A 16285-nucleotide genomic window follows, 5' to 3' on the forward strand; every position below is an offset into this window, starting at 1 on the left:
ATCTCCTGTTTTGATCGTTACCTCTATGAATTAATAGCTGTGTAACTTAATGTTTTGTAGTGATAATTGCGTGGGAAACTGTGTTCACTTCATCTCGATGACTTTCCATACGTATGATTTTATTATCATCTATACAATACACTGAGAGAAATTTTTAGTTCCGGTTACCGCTCGGTCCTTGTCTATTTTCATATTTTATCATAATCGAAAAATATAGTTCCAGGTACAAAATGAAAATTAGTTTTGTAGCTGTTAGCGTAAAGTCTAGTATCCTTTACTATTCTTTCTCTGCTATATTTTCTTGCAACTGTTGCGAAAATTTAACGCTTGTGCAAGAATAAATTGACGTTAAAGCCTTGCTTAACTAAAAAAGTAGAGTAAACATCACAAACTGATTTTGCGTTGCAATAACCAAAAAAGGATCGACGATAGGACAAAATGGTTACGCGTACCTCATTTTTCGTAATTCCAACAATATTCAAACAGTTTTTTTTTTTTTAACGATACCTGTTTTACCGAATTTTTCCAGTTACTATAACAAATGATATTTTTCTCAGTGTAGAACCGCGGGCACTCTTGAGCATATTCAACGAACTGTAACTGTGCTAATTATTTATAAATAAATGACTACCAATTATTGCATTTGTTATAACAATATTTTATTCTCACAAAACATTTTATAAACTTTACAATTCAATTTAACATTAACTATAATCCCAACTAATCAACGCGTTGCATTCTCTCTCTATCTCTCTCTCTCTCTCTCTCTCTCTCTCTCTCTCTCTCTCTGTCTTCTGTATTTGTTTACAGTTTGATTCCAGCTTTGGCGGCAGTGACCTCGAATTTACGCTGGTACTGACGATTAGGGTCGTACTTCTCGGCGAGTTTAGCCCAAACTTGCGGCCGCTGTAACGTACAAACGAATATTGACAGACCCGTCTTGATGCCAGAGGCAAACGCTGGATATGCGGAATAGTAACAAACTTCCGTATCGATTAACTGCACATCTAAACTACGGTATAAATTGAGATGTTACGATATCTTGGATTCTCGTGTACATACCTCGTTGACCAGGAAGCGGATCACCTTCTCGCTACCGAGTCTTTGCTTTTCGCTGCAATTAAGACAATCGCTGGCAAGAGCGTCGGGCAGAGCCTCTGTAACGTAAGAAACGAATTTTCGTTAATTATTTATATAATTATTGCCAAACGTCACGGAATCATTTTACTGTCACGATTCTTCATTCGTTTATAAAATAATGTAGTACGAGTTGTCATAATCGAATGGACAGTAACTTATATATATATACTAGATTTTCTATGGTTGAATTTAGAAAACTGATTTGAATTCTCCAACGATAGAATTATACATACATCAACACAATTAAAGGGTATGAGAAAAATGTGTTTCCTGTAATATTTTCAAAATTTATTACAGTATCTAAGTAAACAAAAATAGTTCATCTATGAGTAAATTTCGTACAGACTTAGAAAAATTAGACTGTTTAAACTATTTTCATTTTTTTTACCACAAACGAAAAATACAGTTCTAGGTAGAAAATGAAAATTAGTTTTCTGGTTGTTACCAGAGAGTCTATAAAAAATGAAACATTTCTCATTGCAGACACGATAATCCGATTAAGGCTAATAAATTTGTCCAAGTAACGTGCCGCTTAAAAAAATGACACGAATAAGATTTTACTTACTCGTTGGAACTGTGTATTGAAGTTTTGATACAAGAGATTGATAAAATACATAACGTGGAATATTTGTACATGCGACAGGAAAATTAAGTTGTATACGTTAATAATGATGATGAATGCGTGTATAATAATGATAATAATATAATGTTATTAATAATCAGCAATGCGCGACTCACTCTTGAGTTCGTTGCCATCGGGGGTGCAATTGCCGACCCCAAGAAGACAATTCACGTAGTTCTTGAGAAGACGTTCGCTCTGGAGGATCTGGTCCAAGTCGATATTGTCGTACTTGGTGGTGTAAGAGTTGGCGCAAACGCAAGCCACAAGGGCAAGAACGACCACAGCGACCTGAAAAAATTTTTCATGATGAATTAATTTCAGCCAAGCAAGGCCAAAGCTACGTTTCACAGCCAGTAAAATCCAACATCCGCTCGACGATTTTTAATATTCTTATTTTCTATGCTTTTAGGGAGAACGGGAAGTTTTTGTAATCACTCCGATCTTTGCCAAACTTAAAAGTGTTTTAACTTTTATCGGTAGAGAGTACTTTTACAATTACTTAAATAACAGTATTCTCAAGAGTAAAATACAAATGATTTTAGCTGGAGAATGAATGATTTTGGTATTGCTGATCATGAATCTGAAGTCAGATTTTCTGAATTTAAATTCGGTGTGCATGGATATTGGAAATAGAAAAATGCTGGAAAAATGAATCTAAAAAACATTTGAACTTTGATAAAAATTGGTACTCGAAGCTTCTTTGAATCACTGATCACGAATCTAAAGTCAGATTTTCGATATTTTCTATTCTCATTCTTATTGTTACTATTATTTAAATTCAAAACAGTAGACTTTAGCTTTGATCGGTTCGGTACTTTTCCAATTATTTATGTAACGAAATTCTGAGGAGTATAATAAAAATGATTATATCTGGAGAATAAATAACAAATTCGAATGAAGACTGAAATATAACCGTGATGATTTTTAGATCCTGATCATGAACTTCAAGTCGGATTTGCTGAATTTAAATTCGGTGGGTCAGATATGCCGGAGAGAAGGAACTATATATATAAAACATTTGAACTTTGATCAAAATTGGTACTCGAAGCTTCTTTAAATCGCTGATCACGTATCTGAAGTCGGATTTTCGGTACTTTTTATTCTCAATCTTATCGTTGTTATTATTTCGATTCAAAATACTCATGTTTATTCGAAACTCGGTGTTGTTACCGACGGAATTCGTAAAAAAAAAATAACAAAAAAAATAAAAAAAAGAACTGGTTAGCGAAATCAGAAACTATATAGGCTGAATCACGTTACGGTCACAGTACCTTCATGTTTGTTTATTGAGTGATGCTTGTAACTTCAGGATCGGAACTGATGCCGATGCCAGCTTACCGGCTGCTTATATAGCTCTTGGACTCCGCGAACTCTGTTTGAAATATCGAGACAAGACGCTTATTCGACGGTCATTTGTTTAGCCGCACGTAGGTATGAAGACAGTTTTGCATAACCGATTAGATTCACCGGTCGTATCACGTTTCGCTAATTCCATCTTGGCCGGATCGAGTGTGCCTGACGTGTTTGCTTGTGTATCCCAAAGAGTTCGCGTGTTGGGTGTATTTTTCTCTCTCTCTCTCTCTCTCTCTCTCTCTATCGTCATTTTTTAAAACCGTTTTTCACCGAATGAAACATCGCGGACAGACGTCACCTGGGTTTATTCATGAGATGGGATTTTCATACACTGCAATATTTGTAGCCGGTCGTTGTATTTGATTCACGTTCTCTGGAGGATAGAAAAGTTTTGTCAATATTTACGCAAAAACAGTTTCAAGGATTTATCTCACTTACAGACTGCGCGCATTGACGAAGATATTACAAATTGTATTCTCGACATTTATTCGTAATCGAAGCGATGGATTCGATGAAAACTTTTCAAAAAATCTATATTCTTCAAAAATTTTACGTTTTTGTTATCACAGAGTGCGATAAACAAATTAATGGGTGTAATAAATATGATCTTATCGATTTTCAGAATGACAAACTGATAGCATTGAATTTCTTTTCGATCAATTTCAAAATCATTGCTTCGAACGCTCGATTAATAATTGAGTATTTGATAGAAAGTTTTTTATTTCATATTCTTTCAGATTGGAAAACAATATTTTGAAGGTATTTTTTATTTTTTCGATCGAATCAAAATTGCCATTAATATAACAGATTGAAAACTATAAGATTGTGACGTCACCCGTGTTAAGATGTATCTATATATATTAAAATCAGTGAAATTCAATCACCTATAACATGAAACATTATCATTTTTAACGAAAAACAAAAAATACTTCCTCATTATTTTGACTTGCACTGCGTTACGCACCCCTAAAAATGGAAAAAAAAAATTTCATTAAAATACTCGATTCAATAAAAAAACTTCTTTTCATATATACTCTATTTTTCAGCCTGAGTCAATTGTTCGTCATAGTTTAAATATGATTCTGAATTGTTTTAAAACAATTTTAGACATACAAGTCCGTCCAGAACAAGAATTTTGTGAAAAAGAAAATGTAATAATTTGAATCCTGAACCGAGAGTGAATTCGAAAAAGGTATTAAAAAAATCCTTAAAAAAAAAAAATAAAAGAAAATTTTGAAACTTGACGTAGAAAATATAGTTGAAAGTGCATGCTTGGATTATTCTGTTCTCGGACAAAAAGGGTCTTATTACGGGTCGTAAATTTGCGTCGAAAGCCGTGTTCGCAGAATCGATTTTCTCGAGTAAGGATAGGGCGTTCAAGTCGAGCGAAGCTTATGAATAAATCAAGAGAGCCACATTAATTATTTGTGATTAGTGCGAACGAAGAGACGTGGTCCGTTCCCGTGAGGAGGATACAGGAGGGGGAATTTGCCGAAGGAGAGACGGCCGTATAATTTCGAATTCATAATTTGTCGAAGAGATGTCAAATGATTGAAGATATGACGCAATCGGAAGACGAAACACCGATACGCCTGTTAAAAAGAAATCATCTACGTATTACCCGCTTTGTAAAAAAAAAAAAACAAATTGTAGGAGTTTTGCAAACGGTTGTTGATTCATCTACCTTTCTTTGGAATAGTAAATAAACAATATCGAATAAGTTCTGCGAAAATTGATTTTACTCTTCTGAAAATGAGAGTTTATTTTTCACGAACAAGTTTTTAACGACACCTGTTTTACTGAATTTTTCTAGTTACTGTAACAAATAAAATTTTTCTCAGTGTGGAAAACTTGTAAAAGATTCTAGCAGCCTCAAAAATCGTACCGAAGTAATCGTACACGCGTCGTGGCAACAGCTGGAGCAAAAAATTCATTAAGATCGTGATTCAGCATTAACGCGTATCTCAATCAGTGAACCAAAGATTGCGTCATCGAGTATTAGCAACTAGGTTTTTACCTTCTCTCTTAATTTTTTGTCGACTACATCAACTCGAATAATTTATTATGTATAGCAGTATATTGATTATTTTTATCATTCTCAATCATCGCGATGTGCTGTACGAATCTAATTGAATTTTTATAAGTTACGTGAAAATTATACTTTTCAAAGTTACCGCTTCAATAACATCGGAGGTTAAAAAATATCTCCGGACAATTTACGCTCGGACGACGCTGAGATTTAACGGTATACTTTTTTTTAATCCAAGTTTGAATGAATGGACGTTTATCGACGAAACGAATAAAAAAAAAATTAATAACATTGGATTAAATATTGGAAAATCCCATCCGATTAAAATGGAACGTGGTCAGCGTTGCTTGCTTTTGAGAACGATGATCCTCAAATCACATTGATTTTTTATTTTATTTTTTTTTTGCTAATCAATACAGTGCTAATTTTGCTATATTCTTTTATTTTCGATCCTTATTTTGCCAAACCATCATTACAATAATTAATAAACAGCTAAGGAAATATTCATGACTGAAACACTGATCAACTCTGAAATGACGTATTCCATTACAATTTCTTCAAAACTCTCAGATGTACCAGCATTTTTTCCGATTTTCTATCCGAAGAAGAATTTCTGGAGAAACTAACCTCAGGAACGGTAAATAAAAAATCTTGATTTTCCGCGGAACGCTTAGGCTTGAGAAATATTCAAATTTCCAGCAAATTTCTTACTCCTCCTCAAATATTGCTTCAATACGTTACAGTTCTCTGATTTTGCCAGATGCTTTCGAATATTGTCAATTCGCGGTAGATATTCCGCTGAGTTTTTGCGAAAATTTAATATAAAAAAACCTTTCAAGTTTCAACGGTTTCTAATAATTATCACCAATTTGATCCTGCCACTACTCGCTTTCAAGTGTCTACCTTGAATCGATTAGCAACAAGCTTGCTACTCATCGTTTCACTCTTTACCCATCGTTGTTAACAACAATTGCTTTGCATTAGTCACGTCCGATTGTTGATCTCGAACCGCTTGGTTGGAATTTCATAGGAACAATTTCAATTCACATGATTCTACAATGTTATTTCACACGCTGTTTGTACGAAAAAATATTCTTTATCATAGAACACAGAAATTATTATCATATTATGCATCATCGGTAAATTTAAGGGTACCAAAAGCCGAAAAGAGGAGCGCAATTGTCGGCATGCTACCAACTCTGTATCTGTAAACGGTCGGGTGACTTGAATTCCTTCTTTATCGGCACATTTTCCGCAATTTTCGCATTCTCTGTGAAAAAAAAAAAAAAAACAACGTACGATGCTCGAAATTTAAAATTTCTTGAATTTAATTTGTCTGAACTCGTTGCGGTTATAAAGTGTCTGAAATGTCAATGACTGAGTCTGAAAAATGTTCGAATGACGATTCAATGTGAACAACCTTATTCAACGTCACCGGCTTATTAAAATAATTTGTGGTTTTTTGGCACATTAAAATTCGTTGCATTCTTCATCAGGCTTCGAACACAAAATTATACTTCCACTAAAAATTACCGCACGGATTTTGCATTTGCATTTAAGAAACTTTATTTGCTTCAAGGTGTCGGCTAACGGCACTTTTGAAAGTCATGACTCACCTTCGATATTTGCGATATGCAAATATTTAAATTCAAAGTTGATTCAGAGCTCACAGCGTTCGTATAATTGTTTCTATTTTTTTATTCACATACTATGTTTGTCCAATAACTAATTACTTATCCGATGAAACTTGAACGCGTTTTAGTAATAAGTATTGATTTTCCGAAGCATTTTTATTTTCACTGCGACTTGAAGAAAAAAGATTCGTTCAAGAAATCTGATTAGAAAATAGTTTCCTGTCAATTTTTATAAAACTTTAACCAATTGTATAAAACGATTGTGTTTATACGATGACGAATGTTTTTTATTTCGTAATTAAGATTACAGGTTTAACCAAGGTTAATGTACGCGTGAATATAAATCGTATCGAATTAAGCATCTCGTCGGTATATAGTTACTATAAAATTGATAGTACCACGGAATTTTTCATACCGTCAATTATATTCCGGGGAATACCCGTCACAGACAACTATCACGATTAGCCCAAACCATAAACGTTGAAGAAACGTATAATTGATTGCCGATGTAAGTGCTTTCAACTTTGCGTGTGTACACAACTCTGCAAAACTGCTTCCGTAATATTTTTACCAAGAACCGTGATGCGTGCAATTTACTGCCGAATACGTCACGCCATGTATGAGGTACCTTAAAATTATACGAATTTTTCGCATGCGGGCATGACTTCTCTCTTCGTTGTTGGAATCGTTACCATACGTAATCAATGTTGTTTATTCTAGAGTTGCGAACCTTGTTCAGAGTCTAGGAATTTCGAGCAAATTTTTTTCAATATTTTACTTCGTTGACAAAAAGATTTGTAATCTGCACTCCGTCAGACTTACAGCGTACAGCTAAAGTACCTTCTACCGATCAATGATCTATTCGATTTTAACTTCAAACTTGTTTATAAATTCTGTCATGAATCACGCCGAAAATTTATTTAACCCATATTCGTCATTTATTTTTCTATTACTAACATTCTGTTATACTGGATCAAGCCTAGATTTCTTTATCAACGTGATCGAAAATTTTACACGAAGAAAATCTCATCTCGAATCACGTTCTATTAGAATAAAAACCGCTAATTCTGCAGTGATTCATTCGATTCAAAAATTTGCAAAACTCATACAATATTTTGGTAATTTTAAAAATTCGCAATTTTCTTCTTTTATTTTTCTTAAACTTCTTGTAATCCTTGTTTTGACGATTTTTCAAAATTCTGGGAATAGCAGTTTGAGAATTCACCATAATTTACTACAAACATGTATTTATCAGTTTCATAAACAGGTAAAATTAGTGACGTTGGTGAAGAAAAAGAAACAAAATGTCAGTAATGTTCCAGTTCGAAAAGGTGTAAAATAATAAATTAATAGACTCAATTTTTCTGATAATAGCAGTTTGAAAATTCACCATAATTTACTACGAACATATATTTATCAGGTTCAAAACCAAGCAAAATTATCGATAATTTCAGTGAAAAAAAAGAAAGAAAATGTCAATAATGTTGGAGTGCAAAAAGGTGAACAATAATAAATTAATAAACACAATTTAGCACGTAATATTTTCTAGGGCCAACAATTCTCGGGTACATTGTTGAGGATACCAACAGTGAAATAAGGAAGAACCGAATGTTAAGAGAAATTCCCCCAGATGGCGCCACGAGTATTAAACAAAACAACGACTAAGGAAAGTGGAGAAGCTCTCTCGACTGCGTTGCGCGTTATTATTCCTCTCCTGTCGTTACTGCTGGCAGAAGTGAGCCAACAACTCTATTGCGATGAGCTGTTTAACACCGTCGCGACTCATTGAATCAACCTGCGTGATCGATGAAAGTCCGAATTCCACATCAACGAATGAAAAGTCGGCAACTTGCTTGCTGCAATTGACTGTGAGTACTTATAGCTCAACTCATCTGTCACAGTTCATTCCACGAATCGAGTCTCAACATTTTCACATCGACTGGCTCTGAAATCCTAATGGCAGATTTCTGTATCTTCAGTTTTTTGATTGGTGATGATTATTGACTCCCTTAACCTTTGTTATATTTATTTTACACTTTTTTTTCGTTATCGAAAAATTGATGTGACTCATTGTTTACCTTCGGTAAAGAAGAAAATCAATTCCACCAGTTACCGGTAGATGACACTGTAATGCTTGATTTGCAAACTCGAGAGAAACAAAAGATGAATGAATAATTGCGATCTTTTTTTGATACAATTAAAACGGTTTTTCAAACTTACAAGTCGTGGACTAAGTGTTTTTTTATTATTTGTTGGACAGATTAATTTTTCTGTGAATGCTAGTATTTTCAAAGTTTGTAAAAAAATTTCAGCGTTTATCTTATAATCTAATTCATGTGAATGAGTGGATTTCTATTTTTATGGAATGAAACAATTTTCACGCGAATGACTTAAGATTTTCAAAAGTCTAATTGCTGATGCGAATTACGAAGAATACATTTTTCATGCCAGCTGTAGATATAAATGCAAATTTTTATTATGTGAGAAAAATTGGCAACTGAAACCTAAAAAAGGAAAATGAAATTATTACCGTACTACATATATTTCAACTTTTGTACGTTTTTGGTACATGGTTTCGAGATTCAAAACGAAATTGTTAAACTAAAAACAACGGATCGAATTTATTGGATATTTTTTTCCATAAACGAATAAAAAAGGCCGAACATAAAAAGATTCCGTTTTCCCTAAAATAAACAGCTCATAGTTCAACAGTTCGAAGAGTTCTAAATATTATATATACTAAATATAATTAAGGTCCGAACAAAATTAGGTAACCAAATTTCCTTGTGAATTTACGAATGTATGTAATTTGTTTCAGGTCGAGGAACCAAAATCTTACGAAGAAAGTGAAATGAAGACAAAAAAATTCGTTCTGGATCTCCCTCCGGAAACTTTGAACACTCTTTTAGACGGTCTTACCAGAATACGAGAACAACTATCAACCGTTGCCCGAAAATAATGTTACATATTGTATAACATGACCGTTTAGTTAAGATCTATAAATGTTGGTGAATAAAAAAAAAAAAAAATTACTGTAAATTGAGAATGTGAGAACCGAGGAAAAAACAAATACGTATTGTATTTTTATAATAAATCGTTAAACTTTTTTTTTCTTCTTGTCCAGTCTGTTAATTATATTTAAACTGAATTATATTTAGCATTCGCATCTTATGAGGAAAATTAGATAATTACACGGATGGAAAGGATTATTTGAATCAAGCGATACTCGTTTGATTCAACTAGTTACTGTAATCAATTTGGCGAACATAATATTCATTTGTCGAAGTAAAAGCTGTACCTGTTTCTTTGACGTTACGCTGTATTATTTGCGATCGATAATAAACCAGTTTGAGTTATACGTTGAGAGTTGATTTATTGTGAGCAGGGCTATACACGAAATTGGGTGTTATGGGATAAACACCAAACGTAGTCGCAGTCACGGGATTAAGGGAAACTTGATGATAAACACAAGGGGTACCGATTACGGGAGCGGAGAGAAACGGCAGTCGAAGCCGAGCCTCCAGACAAATCGGTCTTGATCCCGGACACTGTGAGTTCGTTGATTCCGCAAATAAGATGGACAGTGTCACGAACGATGGGACGAACAAGTCTGCATTGTGACATGTGAATTTTGTACCAAAAAATGTGTGATTGAAACGACTAAAAAATTAAAACAAATTAAGCTTGTTCTAAATCCACGTTTGATTCAGTCAAGAGTTCAATAAACGAACCACATAATGAGATTTATTGTTACACAAATCTTTAGTATCGACCAAACATTAATGTTATGCGAGTGCACCAAACGTATTCTTGGAATGATAATCATTTTCTAATTCTGTTTATAGAAAATATTGGCTGATATACTCGATGTTCAACGGATAATACCCGACAACTTAATTATGTTCACGTAGAAGTATGAATGAGACACATGTCTCACTAGTTTTTGATTGTTTGTCGACAATAACAATGCCGAGACTCAAAACTTGGTATTGTGCCTTCATCGTTTGTAATACGATCGATTGATGACTTAATCTCGTGTTATCCGTACCGACTTGGCTAGCCACATGGCCAGTTTTATAATAATCCCTAAAGCTACTTCCGTAGCGAGAAACTTCGCCGCCTAGTGGCCGTTTATGGTACCTAGTACACTGATGTTTTACCATCCCTATATCCTTCACCCGTTTCAAATCATGTCGTGTTTCTTTTACCTCGTAAACGAACTAGTCGTTGACTTAAGAGTATAAAGAAAGTTGCCCTAATGGGCTTTGGTGTGACAACCGAAAATCGTCGTGCACTTGCGCTACCTGAGATGTTCTTACGATAGAGTTGAGAACTTACTGCAGAACATCAGAGAGTTACCGATTTCGACGTGATGCAGGCTGCATTCACCTTCCGAGTAACACAGACTTCGTTATGGTAAGCCCAGGCCAGTACTCAGCCCGTGTGTACTTACCAACTTGTCGGCGATACAAGAAATTAATAATGAGAGTAAATTTCTTCCGAAATTGGTAGGAAAACTCGCAGTGGACGTCCGAAAAAAAAAACGTCTCCTAAAGTCGATCATATCATAAAAAAGTCATCAACAAGTGATGTTCGGAAGTCAGTTGTAATGATACAAAGAGAATTGAAAAAAAATATAACATCGACATTCACGTTTCCACTGTCAAACGACGCTTGAAACTCTTTGGATTACATGGACGAAGACCGACGAAAAAGCCTTTAGTACCTACAAAAAACAGGAAGGCTTGCGTTTGCATAACGGTACATATCGTGGTCAAGATCAGACTTATCTAAAATTTTGTGGAGTGACGAGAGCAAATTTAATTTAATGTCATCTGATGGTATCAAGTATTTTCGACGTCCTGTAAATAAAAAATATGACTATCGGTACAAAATTCCCACGGTCAATTATGGAGGTGGCAGTGTGATGGTTTGAGGATGTTTTCCACGCTTTGGAGTTGGACCGTTGGTTCGAATTGAAGGAAATATGGATCGGTTCGTTTACAAAAAAGTATTGAAGATTCAAATGCTACCATACGCCAAACACCACATGCCAGCTGGATGGTATTTTCAACAAGATAACGATCCCAAACACAAGTCCAAGTATATTAGTGATTTTTTAAAACGCGAAAAAGTCAAGGTTTTAGAGTGGCCAAGTCAAAGTCCAGATTTGAATCCTATAGAACATCTGTGGGAGGAGTTGGATCGCAGAATGAGAATAAAAAATGATTCGAACAAAGACGCTTTTGATGAAGCTCTCGAAAATGAGTGGAATGAAATTCCGATGAATCGATTCCAAAAGTTAATCGACTCAATGCCGGATGCTCCGTATATGAGGCAGTATTTAACGCAGTGTCCTGATTTAAAGACCTAAAAAGGTGATTATCGGTGATTTTTTTTTCTTTTTTTGATGGCGAGAGATAGAACGAAGCTTCTTAGAACTTCGAGTGTATTTTAACACACGTTTGGAAGGTATGAGCAAGAATTTATATCTTCCAACTGTCGCAGAACGACAGCGTTATTAGCTGACCCGTTAACTGGAGAACATATCCTTAGTCAACGGCTGACCATCAAGGGGTAGCCGCTTGAGTCTGGAATCAGCAGGAAAGATAAAGTGCGTATTTCTTGTCTGAAATGTAAAATCTAAAATCTTACATCATATCATATCATCGTACATCATACATCATACATCACCATACATCAGACATAGTATTGAAGTTCGAAACCAAAGTTTGGATGATCGGACGTTTAGAAAGTGATGTAACTCAAAATTTTGTTTCTCTTGACGTCATCGATCTAGAATCAGCTAACCGAATTCCTCAGTCTGGAAACAACCGCGCGGTAGAGCGGACGTATGAGTATCGCGCTCCGCAGATTTCGAATGACTGGTTCTCTACCTCCTGAATCCTGCGCTCCGGGTGCACTTTCTGGTGCAACTCGACTTCCAGGACACGAGCTTCGTAGTTTTTGCGCTCAAGGTCAACTACCTGCAGGAACTCGACTTCCAGAACAAGCGCTCCGAAGTTCTGACTGTCCAGATCCTTGACCTAGTGACTTTTGACCTTCAGGACTAATTTTCCGTAGTTCTGGTTGGTCCAGGTTCGTGACCTCGTGACTTTTGACCAAGCGCTGCTTAGTTTCTGCGGTCCAGGTACCAGTGAGAAATGTATATATGTATCAGTGTAATGAAATGTGTCATTGAAAGAATTATACTATTCCTTACACAATATTTTTGATATATTTTAATACCAAAAATATTTATTAGTATTCGAGGTATGAACCCGGGTGGTTAGCGGTCGCTGCGGGTGATCGAGGTAGACGAGAAGGAGGAAGACGAGAAAGACGAGGAGAACAACGTGGACGAGGAGGATGAGGATTTGTGCTCGGTGAGTAAGACGTTTTTATGATATTTGATGGTAATTGTAATTATATTTCATCAAAAATATTTCAAACCTGTCATGTTTACAGTAAATTATTTCAATTCATTTTTCGCGTTAGCAGAAATTCGGTAGCCACAAATGCGCTAATGAAATGTATTATATTATTGATTACTCAATTGATTATATTAATCCTTACACAACATTTTTGATGTGTTCTTATACTGAAAACCTTTATTACTGTTTCAGGTATGACCCGAGGTGGTTAGCAGTAGTCGTTGGAGGTGGTTGGAGGTGGTCGCAGGTGGACGAGGAGGAGGAGGATTTGTGCTCGGTGAGTAAAACATTTTCATAATATTTGATGGCAATGCAGTTATATTTCATCCATAAGTTTTCAAACTTGCTATGTTTACAATAAATTATGTCAATTCATTTTTCGCGCAAGCACATATTCAGTAGCTTCGAAGGCGCTAATATAATTTATTACATATTGATTGATTAATTATTCATATTATTCGTTACACAATATTTTTGATGTGTTCTTATACTAAAAATATTTGTTACTATTCTAGGTATAACCCAAGGTGGTTATCGGTGGTTGATGGAGGTGGTTGGCGGTGGTCGAGCTGGACAAGGAGGAGGACGAGGAAGACGAGGAGAACAAGGTGGACGAGGGGGACGAGGATTTGTGCTCGGTGAGTAAAACAGTTTTACAATATTCAATGGCAATTGTAATTATATTTTATTTAAAATTTTGGAAACTTGTCACGTTTACAATAAATTATTTCAATTCATTTTTCGCGCAAGCACAAATTCAGTAGCTATAAATGCGCTTATAAGATTTATTATATTATCAATTAATTGATTACTTATGTTAATCCTTACACCATATTTTTGACGTGTTCTCATACTCAAAATATTTATTACTATTCAAGGTATATCCTGAGGTGGTTATCGGTGGTTGTTGGAGGTGGTTGGCGGTCGTTGGAGGTGGCCGGAGGTGGACAAGGAGGACGAGGAATTTTGCTCGGTGAGTTTACCATTTTTACAGGATTCGATGAAGTAGGATCAGGATCAGAAGTGGGATCAGGAGTAGAAGTAGGATGAGGGGTGGATGTAGAAACAGGAGTAGGAGTAGGTGTAGTAGTAGAAATAGGACGCGGAGTAGGGATAGGAGTAGAAGTAGGAATAGTAGGAGTTAGAGTGGGATTAGGAGTAGGAGTAGTCGTCGTAATAGGAGTAGGAGTAGGAGTAGGAGCAGAAGTAGGTAGGGCGGGGTGGGTCGTGAGAGGGGAGGGGACGGGCGGAGGGAGGGGCGGGAAGGGGATATTATCATATGAAGTTATCAGTAATAAGCGATTGCGGGTAAAATATTAGCTTACTTTTGTAAGTATTTATGAATATAGCCTCTATGAATATTCATTGTTGGTATATAAGGTCTGGCAAAGTACCTACTTTCTGTAAGAGATGTTGAAGATTTTTAACATAATTATGTTTCAGTTCTGTGCCCCACCTAGTGATCCGCTAGTACATATCCTCCGACGTGACATCGCTCTGCTACGTATGAAGAAGAAAAGATTTATTAAGATGCAAATTGCTCCTCTCTTCTTGCCATTGTGCTTTCAGCCATTGTTGTGCTGTGTGTTTAAAATTTAGGACAGTATGTAATATAGAATAACAGGTACAGCTACGAATATAGGACTACAATAAATCTTATAGAAATGAGCTCTCATTGAGATTTCTCTGTATTTATAACTCGACGCGAGAAGGCAAAAATCAATGTAATGCCATCTGTAAGGTAATTGGACTCGTCTTTGCACTACGAGAACTCGTTGGGCATTTTGCGGTGAAATTTGAAAAATTGGTGTACAAGAAATTAAATAACTATAAAAATGGATGAAAAATATTATCTCTAATAGTGAATGTAGCTAATACAGCTTTAACCGTATATTGATTATGTTAATGATCTATTGTGACAAGATCGGAATTAGATAAGCTCTCTAAATACTCTTTTCTAGACTATTAATTTATATCATGTATATGTAAATGTATATTTCTTCAGTTTATACAATCACTGCACTAGGATTACCCTTGCCATGTTTTATGGTGCGCTTGTGTAATTTGTATATTATTAACCTTACGTTTTACTCTATTTGCGACAAGTTGTGAGTGTTTCTAATTTCTTGGCAATTATTTATGTACATGTATGTGTATATATGTATATGTATACTCATGCATGCGTATATACATATATACACATATATAAAACTAGATTCTTACAATAAACACAGAGGTTTTAGTATATTCACATACGGATTTCTGTGTATAGGTATACTTGAACTAAAATATCCTTATCTCTAATACGGAGTTCTTCGTAATTCGCATTTGTTCTTGTAACTCAATGTCCTACATACGATGGCAAAAATCGAGATCCAACTTAACTGTGTCTCAAAGCCCTGTTGACATAAAAGCAGCTATTTGATAGAAATTATAGTTTATAGTTTACACAGCCCATTGCATGATATTTCATTTTAAATACATATGTTTCAATGTATTTAGGAATAATTTATCAAATATATAGAGGTCATGTGCAAATAATAAATGAATTGATTCGACCGCAGTTTGATGTATTCATTAGAGCTTTGACAATAAATTTAAGCTTTGTTACTTCTTTTATTTTATTATGGATAATCAAAAACATTTCCGACTATTCGTGCTGTGGAAGCATGGGGATTAAACCAAATGTAGCAAACGATTAGAAACAGTGTATGTCGAGTACGGGTATTTTTCTAATAATGCAAACACGTGCCGCTAGCTTAGTTTTGACATATCTAGAATACCACGCCTTGCGAATAAGCTTTCCAGACAGAGATGAATAAGCGATTTTAAGGACTGCATTCTCGTTGTTGAATACTCTATGCCTCATGGGAAAAGAAAATCTGTAACGACGAAATTGATGCACCGGATCATCGTCGACTTCAACTTTTGAAATGTCCTAGCATTTCCGAACACCTCCAACCATCCTATTTACCTATATTACTAGATTAGCTATGATATGAAAAGAGAAGAATTATTCATTTTGAAATGGGATTCTATTCGACACGCGCTCGATGTATCCCATAACATTAAT

At 35.2% G+C, this 16285-nt stretch overlaps 1 protein-coding gene and 2 long non-coding RNA genes across 4 annotated transcripts; 2 read left to right on the forward strand and 1 right to left on the reverse strand.

Annotated features, from left to right (window-relative positions):
• Window positions 1-637: 637 nt before the first annotated feature.
• On the reverse strand, window positions 638-3174 carry LOC107224964 (ejaculatory bulb-specific protein 3). Its single transcript, XM_015665243.2, has 4 exons — window positions 3034-3174; window positions 1879-2050; window positions 1063-1157; window positions 638-906 (listed from the first exon to the last, which is right to left on the reverse strand). The coding sequence occupies exons 1-4, from the start codon at window positions 3037-3039 to the stop codon at window positions 805-807; spliced, it is 375 nt and encodes a 124-aa protein (XP_015520729.1). The 5' UTR covers window positions 3040-3174; the 3' UTR covers window positions 638-804.
• Window positions 3175-9836, forward strand: LOC107224963. Of its 2 annotated transcripts, none has more exons than XR_006905272.1 (3): window positions 3175-3189; window positions 8328-8646; window positions 9597-9836. It is a non-coding gene; the product is annotated as an uncharacterized LOC107224963 (long non-coding RNA). The 2 variants fall into 2 exon arrangements; XR_006905273.1 differs by having other exon boundaries at window positions 3179-3193.
• Window positions 9837-13789: 3953 nt separating this feature from the next.
• LOC124295351 lies at window positions 13790-14714 on the forward strand. The gene is made up of 3 exons (XR_006905268.1): window positions 13790-13850; window positions 14091-14185; window positions 14656-14714. It is a non-coding gene; the product is annotated as an uncharacterized LOC124295351 (long non-coding RNA).
• Window positions 14715-16285: the final 1571 nt, after the last annotated feature.

The sequence above is a fragment of the Neodiprion lecontei genome, chromosome 7 (assembly GCF_021901455.1).
Source record: "Neodiprion lecontei isolate iyNeoLeco1 chromosome 7, iyNeoLeco1.1, whole genome shotgun sequence".
In the NCBI taxonomy this organism is placed as follows: Eukaryota; Metazoa; Arthropoda; class Insecta; order Hymenoptera; family Diprionidae; genus Neodiprion; species Neodiprion lecontei.

Excerpts from the sequence above, each read along its gene's own strand:
- LOC107224964 (XM_015665243.2), bottom strand. Across the intron at positions 1,158-1,878 it reads CGATGGCAACGAACTCAAGA|AGGCTCTGCCCGACGCTCTT; the intron begins GTGAGTCGCGCA and ends CTTACGTTACAG. Across the intron at positions 907-1,062 it reads TCCGCTTCCTGGTCAACGAG|CGGCCGCAAGTTTGGGCTAA; the intron begins GTATGTACACGA and ends TGTACGTTACAG.